General features: G+C 45.6%; 1 protein-coding gene across 4 annotated transcripts in view; it reads right to left on the bottom strand.

Moving 5' to 3' along the window:
• LOC139413845 (exocyst complex component 6-like) overlaps positions 1 to 19,626 on the bottom strand; it is a 132,537-nt gene that overhangs the window by 75,146 nt on the left and 37,765 nt on the right. For 2 of the 4 annotated variants that reach the window (XM_071161646.1, XM_071161665.1), the window contains exons 6-13: positions 18,006 to 18,210; positions 13,928 to 14,107; positions 11,001 to 11,069; positions 6,808 to 6,891; positions 4,958 to 5,125; positions 2,164 to 2,235; positions 1,633 to 1,836; positions 525 to 634 (exon numbers count right to left, since the gene is read on the bottom strand). In XM_071161646.1, coding sequence (XP_071017747.1) covers positions 525 to 634; positions 1,633 to 1,836; positions 2,164 to 2,235; positions 4,958 to 5,125; positions 6,808 to 6,891; positions 11,001 to 11,069; positions 13,928 to 14,107; positions 18,006 to 18,210 — 1,092 coding nt within the window. The remainder of the gene's footprint in view (positions 1 to 524; positions 635 to 1,632; positions 1,837 to 2,163; positions 2,236 to 4,957; positions 5,126 to 6,807; positions 6,892 to 11,000; positions 11,070 to 13,927; positions 14,108 to 18,005; positions 18,211 to 19,626) is intronic. The other 2 variants (XM_071161657.1, XM_071161674.1) reach the window with 1 other exon arrangement.

Genomic DNA, 19,626 nt, shown 5'->3' with positions numbered 1-19,626 from the left:
GAGGGAACAGACTCCCAGTTATTAACCCCTGTACTAGGGATCCTAGTGAGGGAACAGCCAGGCTCTGACTCCCAGTTATTAAACCCTGTACTAGGGATCCTAGTGAGGGAACAGACTCCCAGTTATTAACCCCTGTACTAGGGACCCTAGTGAGGGACCAGCCAGGCTGACAGCTGAAGGTCAACACTCAACACCTGTTACAGATATTACATCATCTGACCCAGATAACAGTCGGATGAGAAAGGTGTTGACCAGCCAGACAAACCCTTAGCATGCTAGTGTAAATAACAAACTGTGCAGCACTGACATTTGCAAACCCACTAAGCAAATAGCACACAACAAGACGTTAAGACTGACCCACAGTATTAAATACAACCGCTTTATCCGGTGTCCCTATCGGCAACCACTTCCCTACATAGTGCACTACTTTTACACCGACGCCCAATGGACTCTGGTCAAAAGTAGTGCACGACACAGGAAATAGGTCGTGATTTGAGAAGCAGCCGGTGATCCAACTGACTCACCTGCGATGCAGTGACTCGGAGAACTTCAGACTGGCGTAGATGAACTCTTTGACCTGAACGTAGATCTGAGGCACAGACTGAGACATCGGCAGCTTCTTCGGAAAGTCTTGCTGTTGGGCGACAACAAATACAACCCAGGTTATTTAACTGAAGCCCCTTGGACCTCTATAAGGAGCATATAGACTGTTGACTTTACAACCCAGGTTATTTAACCCCTTGGACCTCTATAAGGAGCATAAAGACTGTTGACTTTACAACCCAGGTTATTTAACTGAAGCCCCTTGGACCTCTATAAGGAGCATATAGACTGTTGACTTTACAACCCAGGTTATTTAACCCCTTGGACCTCTATAAGGAGCATATAGACCGTTGACTTTACAACCCAGGTTATTTAACCCCTTGGACCTCTATAAGGAGCATATAGACCGTTGACATTACAACCCAGGTTATTTAACCCCTTGGACCTCTATAAGGAGCATATAGACTGTTGACTTTACAACCCAGGTTATTTAACCCCTTGGACCTCTATAAGGAGCATAAAGACCGTTGACTTTACAACCCAGGTTATTTAACTGAAGCCCCTTGGACCTCTATAAGGAGCATATAGACCATTAATTTTACAACCCAGGTTATTTAACCCCTTGAACCTCTATAAGGAGCATAAAGACCGTTGACTTTACAACCCAGGTTATTTAACCCCTTGGACCTCTATAAGGAGCATATAGACCGTTGACTTTACAACCCAGGTTATTTAACCCCTTGGACCTCTATAAGGAGCATATAGACCGTTGACTTTACAACCCAGGTTATTTAACCCCTTGGACCTCTATAAGGAGCATAAAGACCGTTGACTTTACAACCCAGGTTATTTAACCACTTGGACCTCTATAAGGAGCATAAAGACCGTTGACTTTACAACCCAGGCTATTTAACCCCTTGGACCTCTATAAGGAGCATATAGACCGTTGACTTTACAACCCAGGTTATTTAACCCCTTGGACCTCTTGGACCTCTATAAGGAGCATATAGACCGTTGACATTTCCATCGCATCTCGATGTCGTGACGTTAGTCCGTTTTTAAAAGAAGGGTGTTGAATGAAGGACAAACCTTTTCAATTTCTGCGTCGTGGAAGGGGAATCTACTAACGACAGACTTGTACTCTTCTTCAGTCTCTACGGGGATAGGGCTGTAGTTGTCCAGTTCAAAGATCTCCCTGAACACCAGAGCCCATTTCTTCAGCAGCGTTTCATTGTACTGGTCTCTGATCTCAAACAGCAGGTCAAACAGTCTGTTCACTGGGTAGCCATAACCCTGGAGAGAGAGAGGGTGGTTACAAACCAGAGGCATCACAATCTGCTCCACTGGTTAATGACCAAACTGCTTGGGTATTGGATTAGGATCCCCCTGGGGTCCATGCAGAACACAGAACGCAGAACACAGAACGCAGAACACAGAACGCAGAACATGGAACACAGAACACGGAACGCAGAACACGGAACACGGAACACGGAACACAGAACATGACAGAATACAGAACATTAACAGACAACAACAGCTGCTTCACTCATACCTTATAAGAGCTCTAGGTTTAATTCATACTATCTTATCACCCAGTCTGAAGAGCTGGACAAGACTCACCTGTAATGTGTCTGCAAATATGACAATGAGGTTCTTCAGCTGCAGCACCAGGTCAGGATCACTGCAGTACGACTGGAAAAGAAGAAAGGGGGGGGGGGGGTCCGTCACAATCAAAAGGGAAAAGGAAAGTGTTACTCCCAGCCTTCTGGGTGAGGTAAGGGTTTATCTAGAAGCCTTGGTGTTAGGAATGGTAAGGGTTTATCTGGAAGCCTTGGTGCTAGGAATGGTAAGGGTTTATCTAGAAGCCTTGGTGTCAGGAATGGTAAGGGTTTATCTAGAAGCCTTGGTGTTAGGAATGGTAAGGGTTTATCTAGAAGCCTTGGTGTCAGGAATGGTAAGGGTTTATCTAGAAGCCTTGGTGTTAGGAATGGTAAGGGTTTATCTAGAAGCCTTGGTGTCAGGAATGGTAAGGGTTTATCTAAAAGCCTTGGTGTCAGGAATGGTAAGGGTTTATCTAGAAGCCTTGGTGTCAGGAATGGTAAGGGTTTATCTAGAAGCCTTGGTGTCAGGAATGGTAAGGGTTTATCTAGAAGCCTTGGTGTTAGGAATGGTAAGGGTTTATCTGGAAGCCTTGGTGCTAGGAATGGTAAGGGTTTATCTAGAAGCCTTGGTGTCAGGAATGGTAAGGGTTCATCTAGAAGCCTTGGTGTTAGGAATGGTAAGGGTTTATCTAGAAGCCTTGGTGCTAGGAATGGTAAGGGTTCATCTAGAAGCCTTGGTGTTAGGAATGTTAAGGGTTTATCTAGAAGCCTTGGTGTTAGGAATGGTAAGGGTTTATCTAGAAGCCTTGGTGCTAGGAATGGTAAGGGTTTATCTAGAAGCCTTGGTGTTAGGAATGATAAGTGGTATCTAGAAGCCTTGGTGTCAGGAATGTTACGGGTTTATCTAGAAGCCTTGGTGTTAGGAATGGTAAGGGTTTATCTAGAAGCCTTGGTGCTAGGAATGGTAAGGGTTTATCTAGAAGCCTTGGTGTTAGGAATGATAAGTGGTATCTAGAAGCCTTGGTGTTAGGAATGATAAGTGGTATCTAGAAGCCTTGGTGTTAGGAATGATAAGTGGTATCTAGGCCCTTGTTCCTGGCAGGCCATCCCAGTGAGCAGCATTGAGCAGGGCTCCACTGGTCTAATGAAGACCTCAGGGCATTGCAGCCAATGGGGACAGACTGGCCTCATGGGGACAGACTGGCCTCATGGGGACAGATTGGCCTCATGGGGACAGATTGGCCTCATGGGGACAGATTGGCCTCATGGGGACAGATTGATGGGGACAGACTGGAACAAGAACAGCAGTTGAACTAGTGTGACTATGGTAACAGGGTTGTGAGCTCAGAGGTGTGGAGAAAGAGGCATCAGGGGCGGTTGGACATCAGCCAGGGATGATGGTGGTGATATCCCAGAGCTGGGAATCACGGGGTCTCACAGCCTGGGTCCCGGGGGCCAACAAAGGCCTGGTCAAACCCTACTGCTAGGGTTAGTGTGACTGCTACCCTGGTCCTCTCTCACTGATAAGAGACTTTAGCCCCCTGCTAGGACACTTTCAATGGCAAAAAGACACAGGGCTGAGCACTCCATGACCCCACAGACCTTGTCGAGCCAGGCCACTCACTCCCCCTCACATCCAGGGCTGAGCACTCCATGACCCCACAGACCTTGTCGAGCCAGGCCACTCACTCCCCCTCACATCCAGGGATGAGCACTCCATGACCCCACAGACCTTGTCGAGCCAGGCCACTCACTCCCCCTCACATCCAGGGCTGAGCATTCCATGACCCCACAGACCTTGTCGAGCCAGGCCACTCACTCCCCCTCACATCCAGGGCTGAGCACTCCATGACCCCACAGACCTTGTCGAGCCAGGCCACTCACTCCCCCTCACATCCAGGGCTGAGCACTCCATGACCCCACAGACCTTGTCGAGCCAGGCCACTCACTCCCCCTCACATCCAGGGCTGAGCACTCCATGACCCCACAGACCTTGTCGAGCCAGGCCACTCACTCCCCCTCACATCCAGGGATGAGCACTCCATGACCCCACAGACCTTGTCGAGCCAGGCCACTCACTCCCCCTCACATCCAGGGCTGAGCATTCCATGACCCCACAGACCTTGTCGAGCCAGGCCACTCACTCCCCCTCACATCCAGGGCTGAGCACTCCATGACCCCACAGACCTTGTCGAGCCAGGCCACTCACTCCCCCTCACATCCAGGGCTGAGCACTCCATGACCCCACAGACCTTGTCGAGCCAGGCCACTCACTCCCCCTCACATCCAGGGCTGAGCACTCCATGACCCCACAGACCTTGTCGAGCCAGGCCACTCATTCCCCCTCACATCCAGGGCTGAGCACTCCATGACCCCACAGACCTTGTCGAGCCAGGCCACTCACTCCCCCTCACATCCAGGACTGAGCACTCCATGACCCCACAGACCTTGTCGAGCCAGGCCACTCACTCCCCCTCACATCCAGGGCTGTGCACTCCATGACCCCACAGACCTTGTCGAGCCAGGCCACTCACTCCCCCTCACATCCAGGGCTGTGTTAGCTGTACTCACAGAGTGTGTGTTAGCTGTACTTACAGAGTGTGTGTGTGTGTGTGTGTGTGTGTGTGTGTGTGTGTGTGTGTGTGTGCGTACTTAGAGTGTGTGTGTGTGTGTGTGTGCGTGCGTGCGTGCGTGCACTCACAGAGTGTGTGTGTGTGTGTGTACTCACAGAGTGTGTGTGTGTGTACTCACAGAGTGTGTGTGTGTGTGTGTGTGTGTGTGTGTACTCACAGAGTGTGTGTGTGTGTACTCACAGAGTGTGTGCGGAGCACGGCAGTGATCTTAGACAGGGCCATGTTCCACAGTTCATCAGTAAAGGCTCTAGTCAACAGTCCCTGTGTGGAGTGCAGAACGTGGTCCTCCACCAGGAAGAAGCCTACGATCTGATTGAAGTACCGCCGGTAACCCTCCACGGTCTCCTGCTGGACCAGGAAACAAAACAAATCACATTATAGAGACAGAGGTTTGGAACTACTGATCAGGGGATGAACAAGAGTAGGGAGAGACAGAGAGAGACAGAGACAGAGGTTTGGAACTACTGATCAGGGGATGAACAAGAGTAGGGAGAGACAGAGAGAGACAGAGACAAAGGTTTGGAACTACTGATCAGGGGATGAAGAAGAGAAGGGGAACACAGAGACAGATAGAGGGGGAACAGATAAAGGAGGGGAACAGAGGGAGGAGGGGAACAGAGAGAGGAGGGGAACAGAGAGAGGAGGGGAACAGATAGAGAGGGGAACAGATAGAGGGGGAACAGATAGAGGGGGAACAGAGGGATGTAGAAGGGCAGGTTGTGTCCCTCCTCACCATGTTAGACTGGGGAACAGATAGAGGGGGACAGATAGAGAGGGGAACAGATAGAGAGGGGAACAGATAGAGAGGGGAACAGATAGAGAGGGGAACCCTCCTCACCATGTTAGACTGGGGAACAGATAGAGAGGGGAACAGATAAGAGAGGGGAACCCTCCTCACCATGTTAGACTGGGGAACAGATAGAGAGGGGAACAGATAGAGAGGGGAACCCTCCTCACCATGTTAGACTGGGGAACAGATAGAGAGGGGAACAGATAGAGAGGGGAACCCTCCTCACCATGTTAGACTGGGGAACAGATAGAGAGGGGGACAGATAGAGAGGGGAACCCTCCTCACCATGTTAGACTGGGAAACAGATAGAGAGGGGAACAGATAGAGAGGGGAACCCTCCTCACCATGTTAGACTGGGGAACAGATCGAGAGGGGAACAGATAGAGAGGGGAACCCTCCTCACCATGTTAGACTGGGGAACAGATAGAGAGGGGAACAGATAGAGAGGGGAACCCTCCTCACCATGTTAGACTGGGGAACAGATAGAGAGGGGAACCCTCCTCACCATGTTAGACTGGGGAACAGATAGAGAGGGGGACCCTCCTCACCATGTTAGACTGGGGAACAGATAGAGAGGGGAACAGATAGAGAGGGGAACCCTCCTCACCATGTTAGACTGGGGAACAGATAGAGAGGGGAACAGATAGAGAGGGGAACCCTCCTCACCATGTTAGACTGGGGAACAGATAGAGAGGGGAACAGATAGAGAGGGGAACCCTCCTCACCATGTTAGACTGGGGAACAGATAGAGAGGGGAACAGATAGAGAGGGGAACCCTCCTCACCATGTTAGACTGGGGAACAGATAGAGAGGGGAACAGATAGAGAGGGGAACCCTCCTCACCATGTTAGACTGGGGAACAGATAGAGAGGGGAACCCTCCTCACCACGTTAGACTGGGGAACAGATAGAGAGGGGAACAGATAGAGAGGGGAACCCTCCTCACCATGTTAGACTGGGGAACAGATAGAGAGGGGAACAGATAGAGAGGGGAACCCTCCTCACCATGTTAGACTGGGGAACAGATAGAGAGGGGAACAGATAGAGAGGGGAACCCTCCTCACCATGTTAGACTGGGGAACAGATAGAGAGGGGAACAGATAGAGAGGGGAACCCTCCTCACCATGTTAGACTGGGGAACAGATAGAGAGGGGAACAGATAGAGAGGGGAACCCTCCTCACCATGTTAGACTGGGGAACAGATAGAGAGGGGAACAGATAGAGAGGGGAACCCTCCTCACCATGTTAGACTGGGGCTGCAGCACCAGCCTGGCCTGTTTTTTCCTCTGTTTCCTGTAGTAGTTCTCAAACGTCTCTCTGTCACCCTGGAAACACAGAACAACGAGCCAGATGGTGATGACAGGAAGTCCAGTGGCCGGCAGCGGGAGGAAGTTGGCCGACATTCGGCAAATTGTCATTGGTGAACCATTTCATCTACATACAGTTCTCTGTTCCCTCTCTATAATCTGACCAGAGGGGACCGTTCAGTAGCCTTCATCCTAGTTTCTAAAAACAACATTGTTTAGGAGCGCAAGGACGAAGAGTTATTGTACACGCGCACTTCACAGAGTAGTCGTTCCCTCACAGAAATATACAAATAAAGCAGATGTTATTGGTCACATGACCAGCCCTTAACCAACAGGTGTAGACCTCACAGTGAAATGCTGACTGACCAGCCCTTAACCAACAGGTGTAGACCTCACAGTGAAATGCTGACTGACCAGCCCTTAACCAACAGGTGTAGACCTCACAGTGAAATGCTGACTGACTAGCCCTTAAAGAACAGGTGTAGACCTCACAGTGAAATGCTGACAGACCTCACAGTGAAATGCTGACTGACCAGCCCTTAACCAACAGGTGTAGACCTCACAGTGAAATGCTGACTGACTAGCCCTTAAAGAACAGGTGTAGACCTCACAGTGAAATGCTGACAGACCTCACAGTGAAATGCTGACAGACCTCACAGTGAAATGCTGACTGACCAGCCCTTAACCAACAGGTGTAGACCTCACAGTGAAATGCTGACTGACTAGCCCTTAAAGAACAGGTGTAGACCTCACAGTGAAATGCTGACAGACCTCACAGTGAAATGCTGACAGACCTCACAGTGAAATGCTGACAGACCTCACAGTGAAATGCTGACTGACCAGCGCTGAACCAACAGGTGTAGACCTCACAGTGAAATGCTGACTGACCTCCCAGTGAAATGCTGACTGACCTCACAGTGAAATGCTGACTGACCTCACAGTGAAATGCTGACTGACCTCACAGTGAAATGCTGACTGACCTCACAGTGAAATGCTGACTGACCTCACGGTGAAATGCTGACTGACCTCACAGTGAAATGCAGACTGACCAGCCCTTAACCAACAGGTGTAGACCTCACAGTGAAAAGCTGACTGACCAGCCCTTAACCAACAGGTGTAGACCTCACAGTGAAATGCTGACTGACCAGCCCTTAACCAACAGGTGTAGACCTCACAGTGAAATGCTGACTGACCTCACAGTGAAAAGCTGACTGACCAGCTCTTAACCAACAGGTGTAGACCTCACAGTGAAATGCTGACTGACCAGCCCTTAACCAACAGGTGTAGACCTCACAGTAAAATGCTGACTGACCTCTCAGTGAAATGCTGACTGACCAGCCCTTAACCAACAGGTGTAGATAGACCTCACAGTGAAATGCTGACTGACCAGCCCTTAACCAACAGGTGTAGACCTCACAGTGAAATGCTGACTGACCTCACAGTGAAATGCTGACTGACCAGCCCATAACCAACAGGTAATAACACCTCACAGTACCTCACAGTAAAATACAGTAAAATGCTGACTGACCTCTCAGTGAAATGCCAGGTAATAACATGGCTATATACAGGAAGTGCCAGGTAATAACATGGCTATATACAGGAAGTACCAGGTAACAACATGGTTTTTACAGGAAGTACCAGGTAATAACATGGCTATATACAGGAAGTACCAGGTAACAACATGGCTACATACAGGAAGTACCAGGTAACAACATGGCTATATACAGGAAGTACCAGGTAACAACATGGTTTTTACAGGAAGTACCAGGTAATACCCACTTCACAATAACAGCACTTACAGCTGACTGGAGCAGTTCTAGCAGGGCAAAAATTAGATGAACAGTTGGAAAGGTGGCATCCTATGACGGTGCCACGTTCAATATCACTGAGCTCTTCAGTAAGGCCATTCTACTACCAATGTTAGTCTATGGAGATTGCATGGCTGTGTGCTCAATTTCACAGACCTGTCAGCAACGGGTGTGGCTGAAAAAGCCAAATACACTCATTTGAAGGGGTGTCCACATACTTTTGTGTGTAAATACCCTCCCTCCCTAGCCCCTCAGTCAGAAGTCCCTGTCATTAGGGCTGGTATTCAGAGGAAAGCTATCTCCTCTCTTAAAGTGTACTACTGTTGACCAGAGCCCTATTCCCTATATGGGACACTACTGTTGACCAGAGCCCTATTCCCTATATGGGACACTACTGTTGCCTAGGGCCCTATTCCCTATATAGAACACTAGTGTTGACCAGAGCCCTATTCCCTATATAGAACACTACTGTTGACCAGAGCCCTATTCCCTATATAGAACACTACTGTTGACCAGAGCCCTATTCCCTATATAGAGCACTACTGTTGATCAGAGCCCTATTCCCTATATAGAACACTACTGTTGACCAGAGTCCTATTCCTTATATAGAACACTACTTTAGACCAGAGCCCTATTCCCTATGTAGAACACTACTTTAGACCAGAGCCCTATTCCCTATATAGAACACTACTTTAGACCAGAGCCCTATTCCCTATATAGAACACTATTGTTGACCAGAGCCCTATTCCCTATATAGAACACTACTGTTGACCAGAGCCCTATTCCCTATATAGAACACTACTGTTGACCAGAGCCCTATTCCCTATATAGAACACTACTGTTGACCAGAGCCCTATTCCCTATATAGAACCCTACTGTTGACCAGAGCCCTATTCCCTATATAGAACACTACTGTTGACCAGAAACCTATTCCCTATATAGAACACTACTGTTGACCAGAGCCCTATTCCCTATATAGAACACTACTGTTGACCAGAGCCCTATTCCCTATATAGAACACTACTGTTGACCAGAGCCCTATTCCCTATATAGAACCCTACTGTTGACCAGAGCCCTATTCCCTATATAGAACACTACTGTTGACCAGAAACCTATTCCCTATATAGAACACTACTGTTGACCAGAGCCCTATTCCCTATATAGTGCACTACTTTAGACCAGAGCCCTATTCCCTATATAGTACACTACTGTTGACCAGAGCCCTATTCCCTATATAGAACACTACTGTTGACCAGAGCCCTATTCCCTATATAGAACACTACTGTTGACCAGAGCCCTATTCCCTATATAGTACACTACTGTTGACCAGAGCCCTATTCCCTATATAGAACACTACTGTTGACCAGAGCCCTATTCCCTATATAGAACACTACTGTTGACCAGAGCCCTATTCCCTATATAGAACACTACTGTTGACCAGAGCCCTATTCCCTATATAGTACACTACTGTTGACCAGAGCCCTATTCCCTATATAGAACACTACTGTTGACCAGAGCCCTATTCCCTATATAGAACACTACTGTTGACCAGAGCCCTATTCCCTATATAGTACACTACTGTTGACCAGAGCCCTATTCCCTATATAGAACACTACTGTTGACCAGAGCCCTATTCCCTATATGGAACACTACTGTTGACCAGAGCCCTATTCCCTATATAGAACACTACTGTTGACCAGAGCCCTATTCCCTATATAGAACACTACTGTTGACCAGAGCCCTATTCCCTATATAGAACACTACTGTTGACCACAGCCCTATTCCCTATATAGAGCACTACTGTTGACCAGAGCCCTATTCCCTATATAGAACACTACTGTTGACCAGAGCCCTATTCCCTATATAGAACACTACTGTTGACCAGAGCCCTATTCCCTATATAGTGCACTACTTTAGACCAGAGCCCTATTCCCTATATAGTACACTACTGTTGACCAGAGCCCTATTCCCTATATAGAACACTACTGTTGACCAGAGCCCTATTCCCTATATAGAACACTACTGTTGACCAGAGCCCTATGGGTCCTGTAGTATCCTTAAAGGCTTCTTAGAGTTACGACTCATGAGTACGGTTTAGTATTTAATTGTAACTTTAAATTACATTCTCCAACGCACCTGGCTTAAGCTACCTGAAGCTTTCTTAATCACAGTTATATAGGCAGACACACGAAATAGCTACGGATAGTCAATACTGCCATCTATTGGTAAACATAAATATAGCAGGTTACTAAAGGTCCTATATCAGGAATAGGGAGCCGTTTGTATGGCACGTTAAGGAACAGTAAATAGTGTACATACCAGAACGGTGTAGATGTGGAGACATCTGTAAACAGGAGAGAAGTCCACCAGGTCCTGGGCTGTTAATACCTGGGAGGTTAAACCACGTTACATTAGATAACACATTCAGGAGGTTAAACCACGTTACGTTAGATAACACAGTCAGGAGGTTAAACCACGTTACGTTAGATAACAGTCAGGAGGTTAAACCACGTTACATTAGATAACACAGTCAGGTGGTTAAACCACGTTACATTAGATATCACAGTCAGGTGGTTAAACCACGTTACACAGTCAGGAGGTTAAACCAGGTTACACTAGATAACACAGTCAGGAGGTTAAACCATGTTACATTAGATAACACAGTCAGGTGGTTAAACCATGTTACACAGTCAGGAGGTTAAACCATGTTACACAGTCAGGAGGTTAAACCAGGTTACACTAGATAACACAGTCAGGAGGTTAAACCATGTTACATTAGATAACACAGTCAGGTGGTTAAACCATGTTACACAGTCAGGAGGTTAAACCATGTTACACAGTCAGGAGGTTAAACCAGGTTACACTAGATAACACAGTCAGGAGGTTAAACCATGTTACATTTGATAACACAGTCAGGAAGTTAAACCATGTCACATTAGTGAACCACAATTAGGACTCAGGAAGTTAAACCACGTTCTGTTTGGCTTGTTTCACTGGGCAGCTCTCGACTGTGCTTCCCTTTGTAGTCTGTATTGGTTTGCAAGTCCTGAGGAGCGTCAGAGCCGGTGTAGTACGATTCGATCTTTGTCCTGTGTTGATGCTTTGCCTGTTTGTTGGTTCGTCGGAGGGCATAGCGGGATTTCTTATAAGCTTCCAGGTTAAGAGTTCTGCTCCTTGAAAGTGGCAGCTTTCGCCTTTTCCTCAGTGTGAATGTTGCCTGTAACCCATGGCTTCTGGTTGAGGTATGTACGTACGGTCACTGTGGGGACAATGTCATCAATGCCCTTATTGATGAAGCCAGTGACTGATGTGGTGTACTCCTCAATGCCATCAGAGGAACCCCGGAACATATTATTCCAGTCTGTGATAGTAAAACAGTCTTGTAGCATCTGCTTCATCTGACCACTTTTTTATTGATCTAGTCACTGGTGCTTCCTGCTTTAATTTTTGCTTGTAAGCAGGAATCAGGAGGATAGAATTATGGTCAGATTAGCCAAATGGAGGGAGAGTTTTGTATACGTCTCTGTGTGTGGAGTAAAGGTGGTCCAGAGTTTTGTATGTGTCTCTGTGTGGAGTAAAGGTGGTCTAGAGTTTTGTATGTGTCTCTGTGTGGAGTAAAGGTGGTCTAGAGTTTTGTATACGTCTCTGTGTGTGGAGTAAAGGTGGTCTAGAGTTTTGTATGCGTCTCTGTGTGGAGTAAAGGTGGTCTAGAGTTTTGTATGCGTCTCTGTGTGTGGAGTAAAGGTGGTCTAGAGTTTTGTATGCGTCTCTGTGTGTGGAGTAAAGGTGGTCTAGAGTTTTGTATGCGTCTCTGTGTGTGGAGTAAAGGTGGTCTAGAGTTTTGTATGCGTCTCTGTGTGTGGAGTAAAGGTGGTCCAGTTTTTCCCTCTGGTTGCACATTTACAGGCTGATAGAAAGTTGGTAAAAACGGATTGAAGTTTCCCTGATTCCCAAATTCTCAGAATGCAGCAGGGCCCTCTGGCCCCTTTTTCTCCGTCCTCCTCTTCACGCAAATCACAGGGATCTGGGCCTGTTCCCGAGAAAGTATCACAGGGATCTGGGCCTGTTCCCGAGAAAGTATCACAGGGATCTGGGCCTGTTCCCGAGAAAGTATCACAGGGATCTGGGCCTGTTCCCGAGAAAGTAGTATAATTCGCGTAGGACTCGTCAGACACGTTAAAATAAAATAAAAGGATTCTGTTAAAGGAGAAAAAGGATTCTGCCGTGGTCCTGAAGTTATTTTCGGTCATAAGAGACGATAGCGGCAACATTGTGTACAAAACAAGTTACAAACAAATGCAAATAAACAAAACAAAAAAACACAATCGATTGGGGACCTAAAACGTCAGCCTTCTTCTCCGGCGCCATTGTACAATGTAGTGAACCACAGTCAGGAGGTTAAACCACGTTATGGTAGTGAACCACAGTCAGGAGGTTAAACCACGTTATGGTAGTGAACCACAGTCAGGAGTCAGGAAGTTGAACCACAGTCAGGAAGTTAAACCACGTTATGGTAGTGAACCACAGTCAGGAGGTTAAACCACGTTATGGTAGTGAACCACAGTCAGGAGGTTAAACCACGTTACGTTAGTGAACCACAGTCAGGAGGTTAAACCACGTTATGGTAGTGAACCACAGTCAGGACTCAGGAAGTTGAACCACAGTCAGGAGGTTAAACCACGTTATGGTAGTGAACCACAGTCAGGAGTCAGGAAGTTGAACCACAGTCAGGAGGTTAAACCACGTTATGGTAGTGAACCACAGTCAGGAGGTTAAACCACGTTATGGTAGTGAACCACAGTCAGGAGTCAGGAAGTTGAACCACAGTCAGGAGGTTAAACCACGTTACAGTAGTGAACCACAGTCAGGAGGTTAAACCACGTTATGGTAGTGAACCACAGTCAGGAGGTTAAACCACGTTATGGTAGTGAACCACAGTCAGGAGGTTAAACCACGTTATGGTAGTGAACCACAGTCAGGAGGTTAAACCACGTTATGGTAGTGAACCACAGTCAGGAGGTTAAACCACGTTATGGTAGTGAACCACAGTCAGGACTCAGTCATTCACTCATTCCAACAGTTTCATGATCCCTTTGGCTTTTCTTGTAAATAATGTACAGGGTGCCTTCACATTAAGTGTGGATAACTTCAACGTGTTGTTTTAATACTGGACCAAAGAGTATGAAAAAGTACAAACTATGAAAAAGAGGTCTGAAAAGTTACTTTGAAGAAGAGTCCTCTCTCACCTCCTCCTCTGATTGGTCCTCCTCCACTCCCTCCTCCTCTGGTTGGTCTATTCCCTCCTCCGCCGCTAGGCCGTTGTGCTGCGTTGGCGTCCGGCCGTTCAGGGAGTAGACTGGCTTGGTGTAGCCCATACCACTGTCATGCTTCTGAACCACACTGTTAAAAGTCCTGTGCTGCTGAGCCTGGGAGGTACAGACAACACAGTCAGACCTCTCTCCTTCTCAGAGGACACTTACAAAGCTTCCTAGCATAAGATCAGACATTTTTTGTTCATTTTCTACAATTGATTGAAGATTTTTTTTATTTCACCTTTATTTAACCAGGTAGGTCAGTTGAGAACAAGTTCTCATTTACAATTGCGACCTGGCCAAGATAAAGCAAAGCAGTTCGACACAAACAACAACACAGAGTTACACATGGAATAAACAAACATACAGTAGAAAATAATTATATATATATATATATATATATATATATATATATATATACACACACATATATACATATATATATATATATACACACATATATATATATACACACACACACACAGTGTGCAAATGAGGTAGGATAAGGGAGGTAAAGGCAATAAAATAGGTCATAGTGGCGAAGTAATTATGATATAGCAATTAAACAATGGAATGGTAGATGTGCAGAAGATGAATGTGCAAGTAGAGATACTGGGGTGCAAAGGAGCAAGATAAATAAATAAATACAGTATGGGGATGAGGTAGATAGATGGGCTGTTTACAGATGGGCTATGTACAGGTGCAGTGATCTGTAAGCTGCTCTGACAGCTGGTGCTTGAAGTTAGTGAGGGAGATATGAGTATCCAGCTTCAGTGATTTTTGCAGTTCGTTACAATCATTGACAGCAGAGAACTGGAAGGAAAGGCGGCCAAAGGAGGAATTGGCTTTGGGGGTGACCAGTGAAATATACCTGCTGGAGCGCGTGCTACGGGTGGGTGCTGCTATGGTGACCAGTGAGCTGAGACAAGGCAGGGCTTTACCTAGCAAAGATGACTTGTAGCCAGTGGGTTTGGCGAACAGTATGAAGCGAGGGCCAGCCAACGAGAGTGTACAGGTCGCAGTGGTGGGTAGTATATTGGGCTTTGGTGACAAAACGGATGGCACTGTGATAGACTGCATTCAATTTGTTGAGTAGTGTTGGATGATATTTTGTAAATGACATCGCTGATGTCGAGGATCGGTAGGATGGTCAGTTTTACAAGGGTATGTTTAGCAGCATCAGTGAAGGATGCTTTTTTGCGAAACAGGAAGTCGATTCTAGATTTAATTTTGGATTGGAGATGCTTAATGTGAGTCTGGAAGGAGAGTTTACAGTCTAACCAGACACCTAGGTATTTGTGGTTGTCCACATATTCTAAGTCAGAGCCTTCCAGAGTAGTGATGCTGGACTGGCAAGCAGGTGCAGGCAGCGATTGGTTGAAGAGCAGGAATTTAGTTTTACTTGCATTTAAGAGCAGTTGGAGGCCACGGAAGGAGAGTTGTATATGGCATTGAAGCTCATCTGGAGGTCAGTTAACACAGTGTCCAAAGGGCCAGTCTCATACCTGTTTAGTACCTGTACTCTGCCTGTTTCTATATAACAACAACAACGTCTCATACCTGTTTAGTACCTGTACTCTGCCTGTTTCTATATAACAACAACGTCTCATACCTGTTTAGTACCTGTACTCTGCCTGTTTCTATATAATAACAACAACGTCTCATACCTGTTTAGTACCTGTACTCTGCCTGTTTCTATATAACAACAACAACGTCTCATACCTGTTTAGTACCTGTACTCTGCCTGTTTCTATATAACAACAACGTCTCATACCTGTTTAGTACCTGTACTCTGCCTGTTTCTATATAATAACAACAACGTCTCATACCTGTTTAGTACCTGTACTCTGCCTGTTTCTATATAACAACAACGTCTCATACCTGTTTAGTACCTGTACTCTGCCTGTTTCTATATAATAACAACAACAACGTCTCATACCTGTTTAGTACCTGTACTCTGCCTGTTTCTATATAACAACAACGTCTCATACCTGTTTAGTACCTGTACTCTGCCTGTTTCTATATAATAACAACAACAACGTCTCATACCTGTTTAGTACCTGTACTCTGCCTGTTTCTATATAACAACAACGTCTCTTACCTGTTTAGTACCTGTACTCTGCCTGTTTCTATATAACAACAACATCTCATACCTGTTTAGTACCTGTACTCTGCCTGTTTCTATATAACAACAACGTCTCATACCTGTTTAGTACCTGTACTCTGCCTGTTTCTATATAACAACAACGTCTCATACCTGTTTAGTACCTGTACTCTGCCTGTTTCTATATAACAACAACAACGTCTCATACCTGTTTAGTACCTGTACTCTGCCTGTTTCTATATAACAACAACGTCTCTTACCTGTTTAGTACCTGTACTCTGCCTGTTTCTATATAACAACAACGTCTCATACCTGTTTAGTACCTGTACTCTGCCTGTTTCTATATAATAACAACGTCTCATACCTGTTTAGTACCTGTACTCTGCCTGTTTCTATATAATAACAACAACGTCTCATACCTGTTTAGTACCTGTACTCTGCCTGTTTCTATATAATAACAACAACGTCTCTTACCTGTTTAGTACCTGTACTCTGCCTGTTTCTATATAACAACAACGTCTCATACCTGTTTAGTACCTGTACTCTGCCTGTTTCTATATAACAACAACAACGTCTCATACCTGTTTAGTACCTGTACTCTGCCTGTTTCTATATAACAACAACGTCTCATACCTGTTTAGTACCTGTACTCTGCCTGTTTCTATATAACAACAACAACGTCTCATACCTGTTTAGTACCTGTACTCTGCCTGTTTCTATATAACAACAACAACGTCTCATACCTGTTTAGTACCTGTACTCTGCCTGTTTCTATATAACAACAACGTCTCATACCTGTTTAGTACCTGTACTCTGCCTGTTTCTATATAATAACAACAACAACGTCTCATACCTGTTTAGTACCTGTACTCTGCCTGTTTCTATATAACAACAACGTCTCTTACCTGTTTAGTACCTGTACTCTGCCTGTTTCTATATAACAACAACGTCTCATACCTGTTTAGTACCTGTACTCTGCCTGTTTCTATATAATAACAACAACGTCTCATACCTGTTTAGTACCTGTACTCTGCCTGTTTCTATATAACAACAACAACGTCTCATACCTGTTTAGTACCTGTACTCTGCCTGTTTCTATATAATAACAACAACGTCTCATACCTGTTTAGTACCTGTACTCTGCCTGTTTCTATATAATAACAACAACGTCTCATACCTGTTTAGTACCTGTACTCTGCCTGTTTCTATATAACAACAACAACGTCTCATACCTGTTTAGTACCTGTACTCTGCCTGTTTCTATATAACAACAACGTCTCATACCTGTTTAGTACCTGTACTCTGCCTGTTTCTATATAACAACAACAACGTCTCATACCTGTTTAGTACCTGTACTCTGCCTGTTTCTATATAATAACAACAACGTCTCATACCTGTTTAGTACCTGTACTCTGCCTGTTTCTATATAATAACAACAACGTCTCATACCTGTTTAGTACCTGTACTCTGCCTGTTTCTATATAACAACAACAACGTCTCATACCTGTTTAGTACCTGTACTCTGCCTGTTTCTATATAATAACAACAACGTCTCATACCTGTTTAGTACCTGTACTCTGCCTGTTTCTATATAACAACAACGTCTCATACCTGTTTAGTACCTGTACTCTGCCTGTTTCTATATAACAACAACATCTCATACCTGTTTAGTACCTGTACTCTGCCTGTTTCTATATAACAACAACCTCTCATACCTGTTTAGTACCTGTACTCTGCCTGTTTCTATATAACAACAACGTCTCATACCTGTTTAGTACCTGTACTCTGCCTGTTTCTATATAACAACAACGTCTCATACCTGTTTAGTACCTGTACTCTGCCTGTTTCTATATAATAACAACAACAACAACAACAACGTCTCTTAATAATAATAACAACGTCTCTTACCTGTTTCATGGCGGTCTCTCCGATCTTGTCCGAGTGTTTCCTGATGCTCTCCAGGAAGTCCTTGAGGTCGGACATGGAGATGTCCTTAATGTCCTCTCTGAGCTTGGGCAGGTTCTCAGCCATGATCTGACAGAAGCGGTAGCGGCTGACCCGGGGGATGTACACCTTCTCCAGCTGCTCCATGGTCTTCAACGCAGCATAGTATCTGGAACACAGATACCTGCCGTCACATCTCATCCCTCCTCTCTAGGCTGGTTGGCTTTCATACTGCTACTGTACAAATGGATCACTCTGCTGACCGAGGGTTGTATTACTGGAAACACTGCTGGATATGTTTAAGGATGATTAGATGACAGAGGACCAATGAATAATGTCTCGGTATATACGCTTGTAAGAGGGAAATGTATGCTAGTTGAAATATACAGGATGTGGCGTCATATAGTAGATCCAGTCTTTTATCAGTGTAACAGAGTAAAGGACTGTTCATGTGAAAGACCTGGGCTGGGTGGTGTTTACTGTGGGTGGTGTTTACTGTGAGTGGTATGACAAAGACCTGGGCTGGGTGGTGTTTACTGTGAGTGGCATGACAAAGACCTGGGCTGGGTGGTGTTTACTGTGAGTGGCATGACATGTCACAATGTTTTAACCCAGTGATGACATCACAACATAATAACCCCCGTGTCCTAACCCAGTGATGACATCACACCATAATAACCCCCATGTCCTAACCCAGTGATGAAATCACAACATAATAACCCCCATGTCTTAACCCAGTGATGACATCACATAATAACCCCCCATGTCCTAACCCAGTGATGAAATCACAACATAATAACCCCCATGTTCTAACCCAGTGATGACATCACAACATAATAACCCCCCATGTCCTAACCCAGTGATGACATCACATAATAACCCCCCATGTCCTAACCCAGTGATGAAATCACAACATAATAACCCCCCATGTCCTAACCCAGTGATGACATCACAACATAATAACCCCCATGTCCTAACCCAGTGATGACATCACATAATAACCCCATGTCCTAACCCAGTGATGAAATCACAACATATTAACCCCCATGTCCTAACCCAGTGATGACATCACAACATAATAACCCCCATGTCCTAACCCAGTGATGACATCACAACATAATAACTCCCCATGTCCTAACCCAGTGATGACATCACATAATAACCCCATGTCCTAACCCAGTGATGAAATCACAACATAATAACCCCCATGTCCTAACCCAGTGATGAAATCACAACATAATAACCCCCATGTCCTAACCCAGTGATGAAATCACAACATAATAACCCCCCATGTCCTAACCCAGTGATGACATCACATAATAATAACCCCCATGTCCTAACCCAGTGATGAAATCACAACATAATAACCCCCATGTCCTAACCCAGTGATGACATCACAACATAATAACCCCCATGTCTTAACCCAGTGATGACATCACATAATAACCCCCATGTCCTAACCCAGTGATGAAATCACAACATAATAACCCCCCATGTCCTAACCCAGTGATGACATCACAACATAATAACCCCCATGTCTTAACCCAGTGATGACATCACATAATAACCCCCCATGTCTTAACCC

The sequence above is a fragment of the Oncorhynchus clarkii genome, chromosome 1 (genome assembly GCF_045791955.1).
Source record: "Oncorhynchus clarkii lewisi isolate Uvic-CL-2024 chromosome 1, UVic_Ocla_1.0, whole genome shotgun sequence".
In the NCBI taxonomy this organism is placed as follows: Eukaryota; Metazoa; Chordata; class Actinopteri; order Salmoniformes; family Salmonidae; genus Oncorhynchus; species Oncorhynchus clarkii.
The sequence above is the reverse complement of the archived record's forward strand: the minus strand, read 5'-3'. Positions and strand labels throughout refer to the sequence as shown.